This window comes from Scardinius erythrophthalmus (assembly GCF_964197995.2).
Source record: "Scardinius erythrophthalmus genome assembly, chromosome: 1".
Classification (NCBI taxonomy): domain Eukaryota; kingdom Metazoa; phylum Chordata; class Actinopteri; order Cypriniformes; family Leuciscidae; genus Scardinius; species Scardinius erythrophthalmus.
In genome coordinates, this window is record NC_138221.1 from 28,516,725 (window position 1) to 28,537,008 (window position 20,284).

The 20,284-nt window shown below is 38.4% G+C and overlaps 1 protein-coding gene across 1 annotated transcript in view; it reads right to left on the bottom strand.

Annotated features, from left to right (window-relative positions):
* The window catches only part of rbfox3b (RNA binding fox-1 homolog 3b), a 211,082-nt gene that overhangs the window by 18,523 nt on the left and 172,275 nt on the right, over nt 1-20,284 (bottom strand). Inside the window, exons 5-7 of the mRNA XM_081370428.1 lie at nt 15,846-15,983; nt 2,770-2,823; nt 926-1,018 (exon numbers count right to left, since the gene is read on the bottom strand). Of these exons, the coding sequence (XP_081226554.1) occupies nt 926-1,018; nt 2,770-2,823; nt 15,846-15,983 (285 nt within the window). The remainder of the gene's footprint in view (nt 1-925; nt 1,019-2,769; nt 2,824-15,845; nt 15,984-20,284) is intronic.

A 20,284-nucleotide genomic window follows, 5' to 3' on the forward strand; every position in this document is an offset into this window, starting at 1 on the left:
TATATGTATATATATATATATATATATATATATATATATATATATATATATATATATATATATATATGAAGAGTTCAGATGCAAAAGCCTCTAAGTGCCAACTGAAATTTTCCTCTAGAATGATCATTTTTATAAAGCTTGTATATTTAAGTTCAATAATTTCACTTAAATGGCAATGCAAATTACCTATTAATTGTCATTTAAGTGAAATTACTGAACTTAAATATACAAGCTTTATAAAAATTACCATTCTAGAAGAAAATTTCAGATAGCACTTAGAGGCTTTTGCATCTGAACTCTTCATATATATATATATATATATATATATATATATATATATATATAATAAATACTAAAATAAATTATAATATGAGTAAATAATTATAAGCTATAGCAATGAAAATTAAAAAACAAATGCTAAATAAATAAATTATATATTAGTTTTTTCCAGTAAAAACAAAACAAAAAAAAAACATTTATAAAACATTTTTTGAGCATTGTAAATCGCTTTGGATAAAAGCGTCTGCTAAATGACTAAATGTAAATGTAAATGTTTTTCTTTTTTTTTTGAAGGGATTTGGGTGGTAAAAACAATACAATACGTGTTAATGGTTGTAAAACATGGTTAAAAAAAACATTTTCTTTATATAAAATACAGTTTCTTGTTTTGTTATTTTCATTTTAGGGCGAAATATGACATGGACATGTTTTTATTTAGATCAACCCTATAGTGTTTGTCACAGAAGCTGTCAATAGAGCATGTTGTATTTCACCCAGAATATTCCTTTAAAATGTCACACACACACACACACACACACTTGGGCAGGTGACATGCGGATGCTCGTGAATCTCAGGATGAGGACAGGAAATGAGGTCAGCAGGCAGGAAAGGAGGACGGAAGAGGAGAAGGGGAAAAGGAAAGCACCTCGATTTTACGTCCTTCTACGATTGTACCGTTTAGTTTCTCCCGCGCGCGATCTGCTTCTGCGCTCGTTTCAAAAGTTACAAAGCCAAAGCCCTGCGGACGCATGGAGTGAAGCAGGAGAGAGAGAGAGAGAGAGAAACAGCATTGAAGGGGTTTGGAGAGAGTCAGGAGCCCACGAAAGGGAAGATCATGAGGGTTACAGAGAAAGACAACAGTAAAACACACAGTCTGTATATAAAGAGGGTCAGTCAGCTCATAGAGATAACACCTAAAATATACTTTCAGAAGTGTGAAATGTTGCATTCCTCAGAGCCAGTGAGAGGTGCAGTTTAAGTAGTGTAGTGTGAAAGATCATCATGATGCAGTGGCCAATCAGAGTGAAGAGGGGGCGGGGCTTCGGATGATGGACTGCTGGATGGTGTTTGGATAATACAGGATGAGCTATCAGCCCGAGGGGTCGGTTAATATTAGACACTCTCACACGCAGGAACTTCAGCGCCTCCTGCTTGATTCACATATATATATATCAGTCAGAGAGATAAAGGAATAAATTGAGGAAGGGAACTGAGGGCCAAATGAATCCTGTGGACATCTCACACGGCAGCATCTGCTCTCGCCGGCTCCGCTGTTTTATCATGCAATAATTAGCTTACACAGAGGGGTAAAAGAGAGCCCATTTTTCAAAAGGGACAAACATATTGAATGCAAATTGCTGCTTCTTAGAAAATAGATTGTTTATTAATGGGCCGGTGGGTTCATTATATGGCAACGCTGGTGGTGGGGACAGCAAGGCATCATGGGTAATGGGCTTTGTAGGGCACACAACAGTGAACGCTTGAGCAGAGCAGAGCACGCTATGATCTCCATCTTATCTAGCTGTCGGGGACACGGTTACACACCATCCACAGAGAGACGTGAGAGTCACGCTTCTGGAAGGGGGGTTTCACTGCGATGTCATAAAGATCCTTTCAAGCAACAGTCCTTAAAATAATTATTTGTTTTCTTAGTGATATGGAACTTTTTCACTCTACTAAAGCATAAAAATACCATAATATGTCTGCAGGAAACATGCTAAGTTCACAAACTCGCTTCTCTGAAAAACACTTCTACAGCCAGTTATTTTACTTTGAAATGTGTGTTTCCAGGCTGGACTGTTTGTTTTTGTTTTGATCTGTGATACTGCATGTTGCCAATTTTCGTTGTCCATTGCGTTCGTTCCTGTTGTGTGTTCCAATAATAACCCTGCCTAAAAAAGCATAAAATACCCTGTTAGAAACTATTTATCGGATGATTCCCATTTTACCCATATAGCCGAGAGTCTTTATCATTGGCCGGTAATGGTGTAAATGTCACTTTTTTTTTGTAGTCTACACTTGCTAGTCTAAGGGAATTCCTTTGATTAACAACATTAAACAATCAAAATCTGTTAAACATTTAGGGCTTTTCAATGTTTAACGTTCCAGCAAGCAGTTCTCCAAAATGAGGCTCTCACAGCAATAGGCTCTGGAGGAAAATGAATAGGTCAATTTTGTCATAACTATTATAATTGTGATATGGACAGCACAGTAAAGCCTGAAGTCAACATCAGCAGCACAAGAGTCTGTACTTTATTCTCCGTGTCGTCTGAACAAACAGCAGATTATGGTGAAGTCCTGCGAGCGACTGACCTCTGACCCTGAACTAGCTCTGATTATGTGCACTGCCATGTCTGCTTTGCTCTTCGACTTTATAGTCTTTAATCTGACTCGAGGAAGATCAAACCGGCGTCTCTAAGCCAATAAAGAGTTCAGAAGAGATCGTCGCTACACAAACAGAGAGGGGAAGAAAGCAAGCGTCATTCATACCTTTGATCCTCTTTCATTAAAGATAATCTCCACGTCTAAGATCTTCCCAAATTGCTGCAGAAAAGGAGAGCGAGAGAAAGAGAGAGCGAGGGAGGGAGAGAAAAGCAAGATGAAGAAGGGAATAAGAGAGAGATAAATCAATTAGGAGCCTCTGTGTCCATGAGAAAGTGGGGCTTGAATCCTGGGATGAAATAATAACATCACACATTCGTGAAACTGGAAATTACATAACAAACAGGACATGTTAGACGCTTTCCACTGCGGGTTTCATAAAACAACTTTTAAGAGTTTAGATTGTGAAAAACTTTTGCAATTCTGTTGCTATAATCTCATTCTACAGCATTATTAAGAGCCTGCAGAGGTCTCTGGTTTATAATGTGAGGTCTCTGGCACTGGACTCAAATTAAAACCAAAACCATAAAAAAACACTAGTGTTACTTAAAGTAAATGTTAGTCAAAATGAAGTAAAAAAATATATAAAAAACAACAACAAAAAAAAAAAAAACATTTTAAATATTTTTAATTAAGGCAACATCTCCCTTTTTTATTTAACTTGAACTAAAATAAAAAAGAATAAACTAAACTAAAAATAAAATAACTATTAAATAAATTAACAAAATATAATTGTATTATATAATAAAACAATAAATAAAAATGTATACAAATTATATAGACACAAATAAAATACGAAGACTTTAAAATTAAAACAAAGTTAAAAGTTTTTATTTTATACTTTGCTTTAATTTTAATATAATTGTCTCTGGAGTGAGGTCTCTGGTGTGAGGTCTATCAGGAGAGGTTTTTCAGTAGAAGTCTGTTGCGTGAGGTTTCTAATGTGTTTTATCTGGAGTCTCTGGAGTGAGGTCTCTGGCGTGAGGTCTATCAGGGAGTCTCTGGAGTGAGGTCTCTGGCGTGAGGTCTATCAGGGAGTCTCAGGAGTGAGGTCTCTGGCGTGAGGTCTATCAGGGAGTCTCTGGAGTGAGGTCTCTGGCGTGAGGTCTATCAGGGAGTCTCAGGAGTGAGGTCTCTGGCGTGAGGTCTATCAGGAGAGGTTTTTCAGTATAAGTCTGTTGTGTGAGGTTTTTAATGTATTTTATCTGGAGTCTCTGGAGTGAGGTCTCTGGTGTGAGGTCTATCGGGGAGTCTCTGGAGTGAGGTCTCTGGTGTGAGGTCTATCAGGAGAGGTTTTTCAGTATAAGTCTGTTGCGTGAGGTTTCTAATGTGTTTTATCTGGAGTCTCTGGAGTGAGGTCTCTGGCGTGAGGTCTATCAGGGAGTCTCTGGAGTGAGGTCTCTAGCGTGAGGTCTATCAGGGAGTCTCTGGAGTGAGGTCTCTAGCGTGAGGTCTATCAGGGAGTCTCTGGAGTGAGGTCTCAATCAAAGACCTCTGGAGTGAGGTCTCTGGCGTGAGGTCTATCAGGGAGTCTCTGGAGTGAGGTATCTGGCGTGATGTCTATCAGGAGAGGTTTTTCAGTAGAAGTCTGTTGCGTGAGGTTTCTAATGTGTTTTATCTGGAGTCTCTGGAGTGAGGTCTCTGGCGTGAGGTCTATAAGGGAGTCTCTGGAGTGAGGTCTCAATCAAAGACCTCTGGAGTGAGGTCTCTGGCGTGAGGTCTATCAGGCAGTCTCTGGAGTGAGGTATCTGGCGTGATGTCTATCAGGAGAGGTTTTTCAGTAGAAGTCTGTTGCGTGAGGTTTCTAATGTGTTTTATCTGGAGTCTCTGGAGTGAGGTCTCTGGCGTGAGGTCTATCAGGGAAACTCTGGAGTGAGGTCTCTGGCGTGAGGTCTATCAGGGAGTCTCTGGAGTGAGGTCTCTGGCGTGAGGTCTATCAGGGAGTCTCTGGAGTGAGGTCTCAATCAAAGACCTCTGGAGTGAGGTCTCTGGCGTGAGGTCTATCAGGAGAGGTTTTTCAGTATAAGTCTGTTGTGTGAGGTTTCTAATGTGTTTTCTCTGGAGTCTCTGGTGTGAGGTCTCTGGTGTGAGGACTATCAGGAGAGGTTTTTCAGTATAAGTCTGTTGTGTGAGGTTTCTAATGTGTTTTCTCTGGAGTCTCTGGAGTGAGGTCTCAGCAGAGGCCTGAGAATATCTCATTGAGAGAAAAACAAGCAAAACAGGTCATTTATGCCCACATTTTTTGTAATAATATAAAGATAAACAGAACTATGTGTGTGTACAGTGTTTTTTCTCTTTCACTATTGACAAGCTCCCTTTCTTCTCTGTCTTCCCCTCTCTCTCTCATTTTTGTTTGTGCCATCGCTCCCAAGGGGGGAAACGTTCAGCAATCTTCAATTTAGCTTCCGTGCTGTTTGGATCGTTAGAAAACGGAGGGATGAGGGACGAGCACAAACCCCTCTAATGAGCACGGCTTTTAATTGATGCCTGTGATGGTCGTATTATTTCATTAAAAGTAATTACCCTGTCAAGCATGCTGCATCGCCATCATTTGGCCACTGCGGTAGAAAATAAAACCTCTGCGAGCATCGTTCTGTGTGGAGAGAGACGATGCTGGAAGTGCTAATAGGATCAAGAGCAGGCACTGATCTCTACAGAGACTGACTACAAAAAAAGGATGAATGGACAGGGTTACAGGGTCAACGTTAGTCAGATTACATGCTTATGTTAATTAGCCGTTTGTCTGAGATTCAGACTCTGAGGAGAGGTCGGGGAAAAGTCGCTAGACATGAGATGCAAAGATTCGGGAAGCCTTCATCTTCATTAACAGCTCTGCCCTTAGGAAAGAAAAATCACATATGAAATCTCAATTGTTTCTCCTAGACAGAGTGAATTGAAACGTTTGCGAAAGATTCCTGCTTCTCAGATGTTTCTCCTGAAAAAAAAAAAGACCCAGTAATCTCACATTTGTCTCCGCTAGAGTTTTCAGAAGAGAACAATGTCAACAATGTCTCAAACTGTTCTCAGATTTGCAAATATACCAAAGTCTGCAATCAAAGGTCAGAGATCTCAATAGGAACTCAAACGGTTCTCATCAAATTCTCTAAAGATCAAATAATCTGGCTGCTATAAATATTTTCTTTTTTTAGGAGAATAATCCGAGATGATACTGAGACATAACAGTGAACTTCTTTAAGTTTCTTGAGCAATCAAATGTCCTCTGATCACTGATCTCTCAGCATAAGATCCAGAAATACTCAAAATGTAAAATCCAGAATGAGGACTCCTTAATGCCTCAAAATATTTCTCCAAAATATTAATGAGATTAAACGGAGACTTTTGAAGAAGTCTTCTGTATCTTGTTTTCTTCTCTTGAGAAAAAGACCCCAGTAAGCTTACATTTCTCCACTTGAGTTTCAGAAGACATTTCAATAGTCTTAACTGTGGTCAGATCTGCCAAGATATGAAAGTCTGCTATCAAAAGTCAGAGATCTCAAGAGGAACTCAAACTTTTCTTATCAAATTCTCTCAAGATCAAATGATCTGGCTGCTATCAACTTTTTCTTTCTCCAAACAGATTTTAGGAGAACAATCTGAGATGATACCGAGACATAACAGTGAAGAACTTTAAGCCTCCTGAGCAACAAAATGTCCTCTGATCTCTCATTATAAGATCCAGAAACACTCAAACCTGACAGGGAAATTACAAATGGCTCTTTAAAGTCTCAATTGTTTCTCCCAGATTTAAATGAGATTAAATGGCGACTGAAGTCTCTAGCTTCTCAGATGTTTCTCCTGAGAAAAAAGACTCCAGTAATCTCAAGCATTTCTCTTCTAGAGTTTCAAAGTAGATATCAACAATGTCTCAAACTGGGCTCAGACACCAAAGCCTTTTAGGAGAAACATCTTAGACGAAGCTGATACTACGTGCAATAAGGAGTACTCTGATGACTCTGCGCTCATAGTCTTTCTGTTTGTGCTACAGCTGCAACGGCTTAATATTATTGCTCATCCAATCAGCATCTGTGTGAAACTGTAGGCTGAAATCTATCAATTTATTCAAATGAATGCACATTCTGCGGAGGGCTCAATCAGAGACACACACAAACACATTAACTCCCCAGCGTGGGCTCCGAGTTGTATGGTGGGGTTTTCCCTGGCTAGCGTGCCGCAGATGCTAATTGTTTTAACCAGGCCTAATGGACCAGTGATAGAGATTAATGAGTTTGGTAGGAAAGTTGCGTACAGTAAGGGAAGTGATCTTTTCTACTGAGCATGCTCAGATACCCCCTGTGGTGGCAGTTTCTCTGTGCAAAAATCCACATTGAAGAATTGGCTCCTTTTCAATTAATTAGTGTAAATTTGTGCCACACCCCACAGGAAGTTGAATTGGAATAACAGGAAGAGGAATTTACTAAATTACAATAGACTCTATGAACGATGGGTTCTGCATTCAGGGTGCTTTGAAACTGGCAGTTTAGTTCGAAACAGAGCACGGTTTGCATGAACAATTGGTAATGTGAAAGCTGTCTTCTGGACCCGGGTGCGTCCGGGGGGGTACCAAATCCAAGACTACCTTTAGGAGGTGGCCTGAGTTTGGTTTCCCTGAAACCATTAACCGATTAACGTGAATGTGAAAGCAACTCGGACTAGGGCAACTCGCGCTTGTTCAGGAAGTAAAGTAACCTGTGAATGCGTTTTAGCCGATGACAATGTCATTAGTTCAACAAAAGAGTGAGTCTATAGTGTAATCACGCATTGTGAGTGCAATCAGATCGGCAAATAAATGGCTCGTGGTCAGCGTTCTCCTCAAAAGAGTCCATTTGCAAGCAGAAGAAAGCCGCCTTAATGCGATTACACACATACAGTAATTGTCAGTGCCCTTCACTCTGCTGCATATATAATTGCACCATATTAATAAATAAAAAAAAACACAATATATCGGCAGTTTGTCCGCTCAAGTGCAAGAAGGCGTGAAAGAGATTCATGTTGGTCCGCAGTGTTGTTCCTGTTTTAAAAAAAATGTTTTATCATACTTAAGATGCACACAAATGCACCAGGGTTTGATAGAATCAAATGTGTGTGAAACAAGACCAACACTGCGGACCAACATGAATCTCATTCATGCCTTCTTGCACTTGAGCGGACAAATTCACACACAATTATGTCAAAAAATAGTGAGTGTCTTAGTAAACATAATTGGTTATGTCTTAAGTGAACGTAAACGCTGAGAAAGTAAATGCTTGTGTACAGTATCAGTGTATTGGGTCCGTGCATTCACTCTTAAAGTGACAGCAGCCTAATAGTCCTGCTGATGTCTGTGTTTTAATGTTAATCAAACAACAAAGGACAAAGAAAAAAAACATTCACTAATAACTTTTTTAACTTTAATAAGGACTAATTAATAAGGATGTTTAATTTATACAGTAAAAACTAAGCAGTATTTTACATTTGCTTACTTTATTACATTTCTGTACCTGAAAATTGTACATTTTCACTGGTATCTAACATTTTCTTGTCATTACTGCCTGTTTTTGCTGAGTTCAGCTGTTTGCTGTTGTTTCATGGCCGATAAAAAATATTTATGGCCGATAAATTTTCTTAAGTCACTGGCCATTGGCAGGTGTAGCAAAAATTTAGTTTTAGGCCCTGGCACCTGGAACAGACACACTCGGATTGGGACAGTGGCAAACATACCACGTGTTAAAACCCCTTTAGACTCAGTGGAAATATCATTTCAGTCCAGTGCATGAACTGATAAAATGCAAACCTTAAATGCAATGCAAGTCACTTTTGGAAAAAAGTATCTGCCAAACACATAAATGTCTACATGTTAAGATATAATTAGTTGTGATCGACAGTTATCAGAAACATGAGAGAAACCGTTTGCTACAATCACAGTGTGCTATGGGTGAATACTATAATAGAAGCTTGATTAGCACTGAGATTTTAGCGGAAATATGTAGGCAATAAGCCGTGCAATGCATACTGCAGGGTTGCCAGGTCTGCGCAACAAAAGCAGTGCAATAGCCAGTCAAAAGGAGACCAAAAATAGCCCAATGTGATTTTCTCCGTCGAGCAGCCGAATTCTCCACTGAATTTGTATGTCTGGGGGTGTTTTGAGGTGTTGGAGCTCCAAAATCATATGTAGGGGGTGGAAATCAACCCGAGGATAAAAAAAAAAAATAATAACCCGCGGCTACAGCTTAAAAGTACCCCGAAACCACTGACTTGGCAACACTGACTGGGAAATGAAGCATTCTTCTTCTCTGGTTCACAAAAGTTAATTCATTAAATATGGTGAAATATATAAAGTAAATATTTGTATCAAAAACATCAAACTTAGAAAATATTTAGGGCTGTCAAAAGATTAATCGCGATTAATCGCATCCAAAATAAAAGTTTGTTTAAATAATATGTGTGTGTACTGTGTATAATTAAATTTGTATATATAAATACACACACATGCTTGTATGTATTTAAGAAAAATGTGTAATTTATATATAAAAAAATTATATTTATATATAATATAAATTATATATAAATATATACAGTATATGTATGCAAATATTTCTTAAATATATACATGCATGTGTGTGTATTTATATATACAAAATAATTATACACAGTACACACATATATTATGTAAACACAAACTTTTATTTTGGATGCGATTAATCGTGATTAATCTTTTGACAGCCCTAAAAATATTACTTAAAATATTTCAAAAGTTGATAATTATTAAAACATTTGTAAACTTTAAAATTAACCAAGTCAAGTTTATCTGGATAACGTTTGCTAAAGATTAAAATGACTTTCTTTGAATTTCAATTCATTCGGAAATGGATCATGTTTGCAAACTCAATTCACATTCAGGAATTGAATTGGAATTTACAAGGCATTCTCAATTCAATTCTGAAAGTCCAGAGTACAATATAGTAAGTTTATTTTGATCAAATTCACTTGTCTAGTAAAAAAATGAATAAAAATTTCCCGTCATTTGAAGATAAGTAACCTCAATTCATATGCAAGAATTGAATTGCAATTTAAAATGCCTTCTCAATTCAACCCTGAATGTCCAGAGTAAAACTTTTCTCCCTCAGATGCTGGATTAGATGGCTTTTCCAATTATGCACAAAACACCCAGCCAAAAAAGCTCATGCTGTATTCTGCAAAGCACAGCAGTATTGAAGGCGGTTTGGGCACGGACTGCGTCTTTTGAAGTGCTCTGATTGGTGGGGTTTTCTGTAATGCGAGTGGACTCCATGCCGATGAAGACTTGTTCGCTGCTCAGATTTAAGCAGATCTTTAATTCCGTCTCCTAAAAGAGCAGAGCCGCAGGTGGAATGCTAACGTAGCGTCTGCGCAGCGGGAAAAGCTGGAGATGAAGGTAAAGGCCCCCTGTGAGAGCGATTCCCAGCAGCCCTTGAGGCCCACAGGCAGAGGGGAAGAAGAAACAGCCCGTAAGCCGACACAAAGCCGGGGGTTTTACTTCCAGGAACGCTCTCTCCCACCTCACATTTCCATATGGACATCCTCAGTAATAAACCACTCGGCTCCGGATAATGAGCCCCGTACTTCTGCACTCATTAGCGACTCCCAGGCTCCAGCGCTTTAGCCTGCGACGCTAACCTGACGCCCCACTCATTTAGCTTCGACTCTCCGTTAGCCAAGCAGCTAATTAGCTGCACTGCTTTCTCTTGGCAAAGGAAAGCTTCGGCCCTGCTCACCACAGGCTAAATCTCCATTAGCCACGAGGCTAATCAACGCCGCCAAGCTTTGTTAGCATGGCGGCGAGTCATTAGCGAGGCTCACTTCATAGTCCGCGGCGGGCAGATGGTGCTTATTATCTCAACTTGTTAGAACCTTGAAGAAAATGTGCTTTTCATTCCTCCCATAGTGTATGATTGCAGAACAAATATATATGTTTTTATCGAACATTGATGGATCAACACATTTTGTGGGAAAATAAATCATAAAAGTGGTTTGTTTTGTTCAAAAATCTTATACATGTATGAGGTGGGGATTACTTTTGCTAAAGTAATATGTCTCGCACAATATTTAAGTTAATACTATCTGTTTATTTTGATTATTTTTTTTTACGTTGTCAAATAAATGTCTTTTTTTTTTAGTTAAAACCCTGAAAACTTTGAAGGTGATCACATTGTAATTTATTATGGCTTTACCGTAGTAACAATACATATATTTCATTATATTATATGATTAATATAATAATTTCTAAATATTTATTATAAATATGGTGATTATAAATAAGGTGAGTGAGTTTGTGCTTAAAATAAAGGAAAATATATATCAGTGGGGTTAGAAAATAAACTTAATTCAAAGGGAAAACATGATTATTTTTCTGGTAGATATTTTTTTTTTCTTGTTTTAGGCATAAAGTCACTTAATTTTGATGATTGTTGACATTTATTTTTAGTGTATCAGAATGAAGTGAGTTTGTCAAAGTTTTATGTATAAAAAGAGAAAACTAAATTATTTTTCTAAACCCGTTGACAGATATTTTTTTCTTGTTTTAAGCACAAACTCGCTTTCATTCTGACAAAAAAATGTAGCAAAACAAGACTTAATATCTTAAGTAATTTGCCTTCCCAAGTAAATGTTTTCCATTACAAAAAAAAAAAAAAATCTTAAATCAAGATACAAAACAATAATACTTGGTTAGGAAACCTTTTTCTTTTTGCAGTGTATCGTTAGCAACATTATGAAAGTGAATAGTACATAGCAGGCACAACAATGCCGGTTTAAACATATCTATTGAGTACAATATACGTCACATGACCAAACATCATCGTTTCATCATCATCGTTTACCTTACGTTTTCACAGTCAGCGTGAAAATGCTAAGAGTGTGTCTTCAACAAACTCATTTCACAGGACAAATGAAATGTTCAGAGACTTTCCTGATGCCAGCTAGGTTAATAGTGATTAAACAAACGTCCCTAGTCATCCATATTGGCTGTGGCATCCATACGGAGTCTCCGGACCACCTATACACAACGACCGCAAGCTAATTACTGAGCGGATTTGGCGCACACAAACCTGGCAGCCTCTGAGAACAATAATCCAGCTATCACAGAGCATGCTGGGGGAAACAGACCATGTTGTATGTAATTTATCCGGCTACACGGCGGTCTGTGCTGTAATTAACATCATCTTTTCCACAGAGCCACTGGCCGACACCGGCCCAAACAAATGAGCGCTGTTTAAAGCAGCTTTTCTGGCCAGCCCGCTGCTGACGGGTCATTAGGATGATTGAGATGATTTTTAGCAAATAAGAAGGAATCGGCGCACACAGTGTCTGTGCATTTAGTAAGCCTGTAATCATCTGATTCGCCCCGCAGAATGGTAGATGTAATTCGGATATTCAGAGAGTGGGAACGTTTCTTTTCCATGACAAACATCTACACATTCTTAAATCAAGATACATGTACTTGAGAAGCAAAACAGCTTAAGATTCTACGTTTATTTTTCTGAAAAGTCAACGCTATCTCTCGTACAATTTGTACGATATGTCTAAACTCCAGAAATTCATACGAATTGGCCAACTCGTAAAATATGTAAGATTTAGAAAAAAAGAGTGAGGTCGTATGAATTTGTACGAATTAGCCAGCTTGTAAAATACGTGCAAATTGCCGTGAGATAGGGTTGGAAAAGTGTATCAGAATGAAGTGAGTACATGCTTAAAACAAGAAAATATATCTGCCAATGGGGTCAGTTTTCTCAACACATTGACAGATATATTTTTTTTCTTGTTTTAAGTATAAACTCGCTTAATTCTGACAAAAAATTTTGAGGTTCTTATCAAATCTTGAGTCATTCTCAAGTAAATGCATTTTGATTTAAGAATGTTTAGATATTGGTAACGGAAAACAAGACACAAATACTAATATTTCAGCTTCCCTCGATTATTAGAGCATAATCGTCTGCGATATTTGCAATATATTAAAAAAAATGAATCTCGTCTAGACTGTTTGTGAATAAATGTATGGGTATTTCTTTTTTTTTTTTTTTAACTGGTGAAACAATTTTCATTCAGAAAATGCTAGGATTAAATTAAGCTAAAAAATGCTACATTAACCCTCTGAGGTCGACAAACGCGCCGGCGCGTTTTGCTGGATTTTCTCCACATTGTAGCACTTTAAACTTAAATTTCTCCGTCATTTATGGTCATACAGAAAAAATAAATATAAAAAAAGAATCTGTGGTATTTCTACTTTTGTATGTGTCCACTTCCAATCAAATCAAAACATTGTGCTTTTGTAAAATAAAGAAAATAAACAGTGTGTGCGTTCTGCCTCTCCGTCGCGGTGAACTTTTTTTTCTTGAGCACGTCTATAAACTGAAACAAAACTCAGCGAATACTTGTTACACATTTATGAGCCATACACCTTTATAAACATTTAAGTGTGTACTTTTAAATGATCGGATTCAAAACGAAAACAAATATTCTCTGTTTAAGTAATTTGTATAAAACCAACAAGATTTCCAGCTTCTCAAACGCTTCCTAATTATTTTTAATTCGGCCACGCCCACTCGCGCAAAAGATATTCACATGCAAATCTCCACATGGAACGCGATCGCCCTCATTACCTCAACAACAAAACACTTCACTTCACTTTTCGTCGAGTTTGAAAGACGTGCCTGAGCTTACATTGGATTTACATCAGAAGAAGAACGATATTTGAAGACAAGAAAGATAAGGTAAGAAATTCTTACATATTAGTTTGCTATTGTTGCATAAATTTCACATTGCAGTTGAACTGTTGCTAGATATATGGTGAATATTATAATATTTAGACCCGTGTTTACTGTTACTGTGTTTGTGGATATCTGCTCAAACGTAGATAGGCTATGTATATGGTAGGCCTAACCGTAATGTTTTATATTTGATCACAATCGCGTTTTAATGTATCATATTTTTGATCGCGATCGCGTTTTAATGTATCATATTTTTGATCGCGATCGCGTTTGAATGTATCATATTTTGGAAAAGCAAAACGCTCCAAACGGCTTCATGTTTTTACTATTATCTCATTTCATATCATCATAACGAATGGAAACATTTGAAGTAACATGATAATCAATATATTTTTCTCTAGCTTAGTTGTTACTGAAATCTTTTTGAAAATATATATAGGCTGCTATATTGTTATTATTTTATGCAGCACTGCGCATAGCCTATACCTACAAGGCACAACAAACCTGGTGTTCATTATATATTGTTGGAAACATTTGTGTGAGTGTGTGTGTGTATTCTGTGAATTTTAAAAAGCAATTTTAACAAGAAAAATCTAAAATGTATTCCCAAAATCGTGCAGGCCTTTCTCTTGATATCAGTATGTTCACTTTTTTTTTCAGGGCCCAGATGCCACTGAGTCCTGCTGACTTCAACATTCACAGTACATGTCTCTGTACATGAACATGGTAAAGTGAAAATCAAACACCTTAGAAAATGAAAGGTATGTACAATGTTTTTAGGAATGGCACAAAGGTCTCTTTCTTCAATAAGTGCTTTTTTGTTGTGTATCTTTAGATTATGTTGTGTTGTAAATAAATCCAAACAATTTTAAAAGCCATTCTTTTTTAAATTTCCTCATTCTTTGTGCAAGGTTGGTCAGAATGATGGGCCCTGATAAGCTCCTAATAGGGCCATTAGGGAGGTTCTTTGTCTTTCTCAGGTGTGGAAAGCTTTCATATTAATGAGGTGATCCGCCCCTTCGCATATTGCTTTCTAACACAAAACACGTCGTAAAATTTTTAAATCAATATATTGTCTTCTCTGAATGAGCAGTCAGGGTGATTCTCACATAGTTTTAGAGCAAATATTCTAGGCTGCGTGATACAATTTTCAAAAGTCTTGTGAAGAAATAATCAGTATGGGTTTCATGACCTTATTTCAGTGAGAATTTATTTTTGTATTTTCACAAACCACGCATAAATGTCATTATCTCAAAACTACAAACTTTTACATACATGCTGCTGATATATTATTGTAGCAGAGTTTGTGCTGAATACAGTGTAATTAGACTTTAGCCATGAAAATGTCACAAGTAACAGAAATAACCACAAATGTCAGAGCATGTCAGAACACCTCCAGGGCCCAGAAAACAGCTCAGACCTCAGAGGGTTAAATTAAACAAAAACATTTTTGAAGTAGAAAAAACGGAAAAAGTCCTTTAATATCAAATTAAACCTTAAAAAGTTATGAACAGTCTTAAAGAAAGAGAAAAAAAAAAGTCTCTGTACTCTTTCAGAAGATGCGTAATAGCGCCCCCTAGTTTATAACAGTGAAAACATGGATTGTTGGAAAATTCCATCAATGGCAGGGAAAGAGTTAAAGTAAATAGTGTTAGTTTTGATGTTGACAAACCATTAAGGGGCTGTTTACACGACACTGTTTTCAACTAAAAACGTAAAACTTTTTAAGCGTTTTGGCCGTTCGTTTACACGACAACAGCGTTTTGGGTGTCTGAAAACGCAAACATTGAAAACGGATTTCAAAGTGCAAGTTTGAAAAAAGTGCATCTCTGAACACGGTGACTTCATACGTATTACGTGTTCAGTCTATAGTACTTCATCGCCATCTAATGCGAATACAGCGTTTTTAGTCGTTTTCGCGGATCCCTTTGAATGGGGATCATTTTGACAATGGTGTCGTCTGTACGCGAAAAACTAAAAGGAAAAACTTCTCCATTTTAAGTGTATCGTTATTGTGTAAACGCACCCTCAGTGACCACCCCATTTAGACTACACAACCGATAACAATAAAGACATCAACGTAGAATATCACAATAGTACAGTGTAAATTCGTCGTCTGTCCCTTTAAATGCTTTAACTCTTTAAAGTCATGTGATTTCCGATTGTCTGGAAATGTTTTTATCGTTCACCAGCTGGAAAAAAATCATTTTGAAAGCGATTCTAACGATATCATTCCTCTGTTGTTATTGTTCGCAGGGCTGTGAACTCTACGATTCTTTTACATTTAGAATGATTTTTGTTTAAATCTTTATCGTTATTGTTACAGATATCGTCCTTGATGTGAACAGGCCGTAATGCTAGTGATTCAGTGCACTTCTCTCACAGACAAACCAGGAATCTCCAGACCATGAAACCAGGAAAGAGGTTGTTGGCAGAAACGCGTGCATCGGCGCATCGACTCACCCCGAACATCTGCCGTAAATCTGGGTCCCGGAAGCGGAAGGGGATGTTGGAGACGTGTAACCGCTTGGGCTGCTGTTTTTCCGGGGAGTCTGAATGTTGCACCTGTTGGGAAACTTCTGTTTGCGTCACGTCTTCCGTCTGTCCGAGGAAAACAAAGACAAAAGAGCCGTCCGTTCATTAGTGCACATAGCCACAGGTTAGACTCAGTGAAGAAACAAACAAACAAATGAAGGATAGCAAGTTAGCCTACTTATCCGCGGCTATCATTTTTCACTCAAGCGGCACGCGGATAAGCAGACGTTGAGTTATGGGGGCCTACCTGAGGTCATGCATCTACGATACGATTATTAATCTCCACCTGTTACTGTCTGAGGAGCCTAAACACACAAGATATACTGACAAATATCTGGTACACACACTCACACTCAGGCCATTGGCTTGTTGTTTCCATCATTATGTTGATGATCCGCCACAAATGAAACTTCAGACGCGCGTGACAGATGTTTTCTCTCTCCGCTAGCTCATTCGAGCAGAACGACACACGCACACACACACGCACACACTCATTTTCATGTGCTCCCTTACAGCACCATGTCATCAGAATGTCATCATTGAGGTAAAAAATGTTCAGATTCATTCAAACACGCACACATACATACACACACACACACACACGCGCACGCGCACACAACAGCAACAACATCAACAAATCTCCCCAGAGCATCATGGGCTTCATCAAAACATCAACACAGAGCACCAACATTATTGCATCAGCTCATAACGGAGACACACACACACACACACATGCAGTAAGTCTGAAAAGTCATTTGATGAATCTGACAAAAACACAAAAGTATCCTGATGCATTGCTAGATATATTGCAAGTGCAATTGCATACACTCTTAAAAATAAAGGTTCTTTATTTGGCATTGATTTTTCCATGAAGAACCTTAAACATCAATGGAGTCTTTCCATTCCAAAAAGCGTTCTTTAAAGTGGAAAACCTTCTTCAGATTTCTTTTTAAAAGTTCCTCACGCTAAGAAAAAAATGTTCGGCTATTTTAAGAACTCTTCACTGAAAATGATTATGGAAAGATTCCAAAAATGGTTCTTCTATGACATCACTGTGAAAACCCCCTTCAGGAACCGTCTTTTGTGGGAGTGTATGTTGCTTTAAGAGAGGAACAAAATATAAGTCATTACCAAAATATAACCAAATATAAGTCATTATTCACTGAAAAATTATTCTGCTCCAGGTCTCAAATGTCACTTGCAGCATTAATGTCGTTAACTAAAACCATAAAAAAAAAATAAAAAAAAAAAATGTTTCTTTCAAATAAAATATAATAATAATAATTCTTCACTAAACTTGATGTACTAAAATAAACTAAAACTGAAATAAAACTATAGACAAAAAAACAATAATAATAAAAATGATAAAAACACACAAAAAAACTTTAACTAAAATTAAATTTAAAAATATAAAGATACAAACTAATTCAAACCATTAATAAAAACTAAAATGTAATGAATCGCCAGCTCTGATTTCAAATATCACTGGTTCTGGTTTCTGGTTTTGCAGAATATTGTAGAAATAACTGATAGGCTACATGCTTGGGTCATGTTTTACCATTGAAAAAAAGCAAGTAAAGAACATTCAACCTTATTTTAGGACCATGCATTGACATAAAAAGGCAATAAACCCATTTCAATCATGAAAACTCTCTAAATATTTTTAGCATGTTAATGTTGCAGAGCAAGTATAGACTTGCTACTGCTAATACACACAGAGACACTGCTGTGAGCATGTAAGATCTGCTGCTGCTGTATACACACACATAAATCCTGTAGCAGATTTAGGCAGGTGGAGCTGGGGAGGTGGAGGGGTTCAGAGGAACTAGCTTACAGCAAACACTGAACCAGACTATTTAGATGTTGAGCAAGCAATCTCATTGGCTGCAGGATCAGCAGAGGCCAATCGGCTTGTGCCATGCGGTAATGATGTGATTGGTTGCAGAATGCATGTAAAGGAGCGATCAACATGCGCCCTCTAGAGTTTCAGGACTGAACTAGATATTTTCACTGCAAATTCTCATTACTGTAATGCATATGTTTGTTTATAGTTCTCAGTGATAATTCTCATTATATTTCCAGTGCTGTAATAGAGTCATTTTTTACAGTAATGCCATAGAAATTACTGTTATGTATGATTTTTTTTTAAATGACAATGGCATATAACAAATAATGTCATTACATATTAGCTTTAATTTAAGCTTTAATCTAATTTACATAATATTTATTCTTTTCTTTTGCATTATGGAATTGATAATTGGGGGAATGTACTTAAAGATCATATAAATAATGTTCCAATCAAAATAAACTGGATCTAAAACGATTAATTTTTTCTTTGAGCAAAATTTTTTTTCTTATTTTTCCTTTTGATTATGACCCGAACACGTTCTTATCAAGTTTCGTCACATTCACCTTGAAGATTTTTTCTCTTGAACATGCAAAACACAGCCTGGCATGAGTGTGAAATCATGCAGCGCGTGATTTATGATCACATGTATGTGCATGCAGACACATGCAGAACGTAATTTATTACACACACACACACACACACACACACACACACACACACACACACACACACTCGATGTGCGGTTCCGCTGCAGGGAGGAGAGTGATACATCGTTTTCATTTATCTCCCAGCATTAATCACCCCAGCATCATCATCATCATCACCGCCATAACGACCATGGGCTTTATTGTTGCCATTATGATAATCACTGTCCCCGCAGTAACGATGCTCGTTTGTGCTCTTTTATGGCTCTCGCCTGCGCACTGACACTGACAGCTGTCTGATTCAATCGCTCTTGGGCTCCAGGTGAAGACGGGGCCACCAACCCCGACCCGCACGGCACCCTGGGTAATGAGCGGGGACCCGAGAGGTTAATGTCACACACACTCACAAACACACAGTCAGTCAGTCAGTCACTCACTCACATACACTCACTCACTCAAACAAACACACACACCCTCACTCACTCACTCAGACACACGCACGCACACACACACACACACACACACACACACACACACACACTCACTCACTCAAATTCACTCACTCACTCACACACACACACTCCCTCACTCACAAACACACCCACTCACTCACAAACACACCCACTCTCACTCACTCACTCACTCACTCACTCACAAACACACCTACTCTCACTTGCTCAATCGCTCACTCACTCACTAACTCACAAACACATCCACTCACTCACTCACTCACTCACTCACTCACTCACTCACTCACTCACTCACTCACTCACTCACTCACAAACACACCCACTCACTCACTCACAAACACACCCACTCTCACTCACTCACTCACTCACTCACTCACTCACTCACTCACTCACTCACTCACTCACTCACTCACTCACTCACTCACTCACTCACATTCACTCACTCACACACACTCCCTCACTCACAAACACAAACACACCCACTCTCACTCACTCACTCACTCACTCACTCACTCACTCACTCACAAACACACCTACTCTCACTCGCTCACTCGCTCACAAACACACCTACTCTCACTTGCTCAATCGCTCACTCACTCACAAACACATCCACTCACTCACTCACTCACTCACTCACTCACTCACTCACTCACTCACTCACAAACACACCCACTCACTCACTCACAAACACACCCACTCTCACTCACTCACTCACTCACTCACTCACTCACTCACTCACTCACATTCACTCACTCACACCCACTCCCTCACTCACTCACAAACACAAACACACCCACTCTCACTCACTCACTCACTCACTCACTCACTCACTCACTCACTCACTCTCACTCACAAACACACCTACTCTCACTCGCTCACTCGCTCACAAACACACCTACTCTCACTTGCTCAATTGCTCACTCACTCACAAACACATCCACTCACTCACTCACTCACTCACTCACTCACTCACTCACTCACTCACTCACTCACTCACTCACTCACTCACTCACTCACTCACTCACTCACTCACTCACTCACTCACTCACTTTCTTTTTTGGTTGCTTTGTTTGTTCTTTCTTTTTTTCATCCATTCTTTCTTTCCTCATTTCTTTCTTTGCACTTCTTCTTTCTGATGCACTTTTAATAAGACACACTCTTCATCCGAACAATAATAATGTATTATAAGATTTAAGGACAGGGCCGTGAGCCTCCGAGAAAGACTGTAAGAGAGCGATCTGCAGATCAGTGAGAAATCCACCCGGCCGAGCGAGATTAACTAGCGAGCGTGTCCACCTTTCTGCTACGCTAAATTATTCATGCTACACCATGTTCACGCTCCTCTGAAGACATAAAGAAAACAGGCCAGGAGGAGAAGAGAAAGAAGAAATCACTCACAATAAA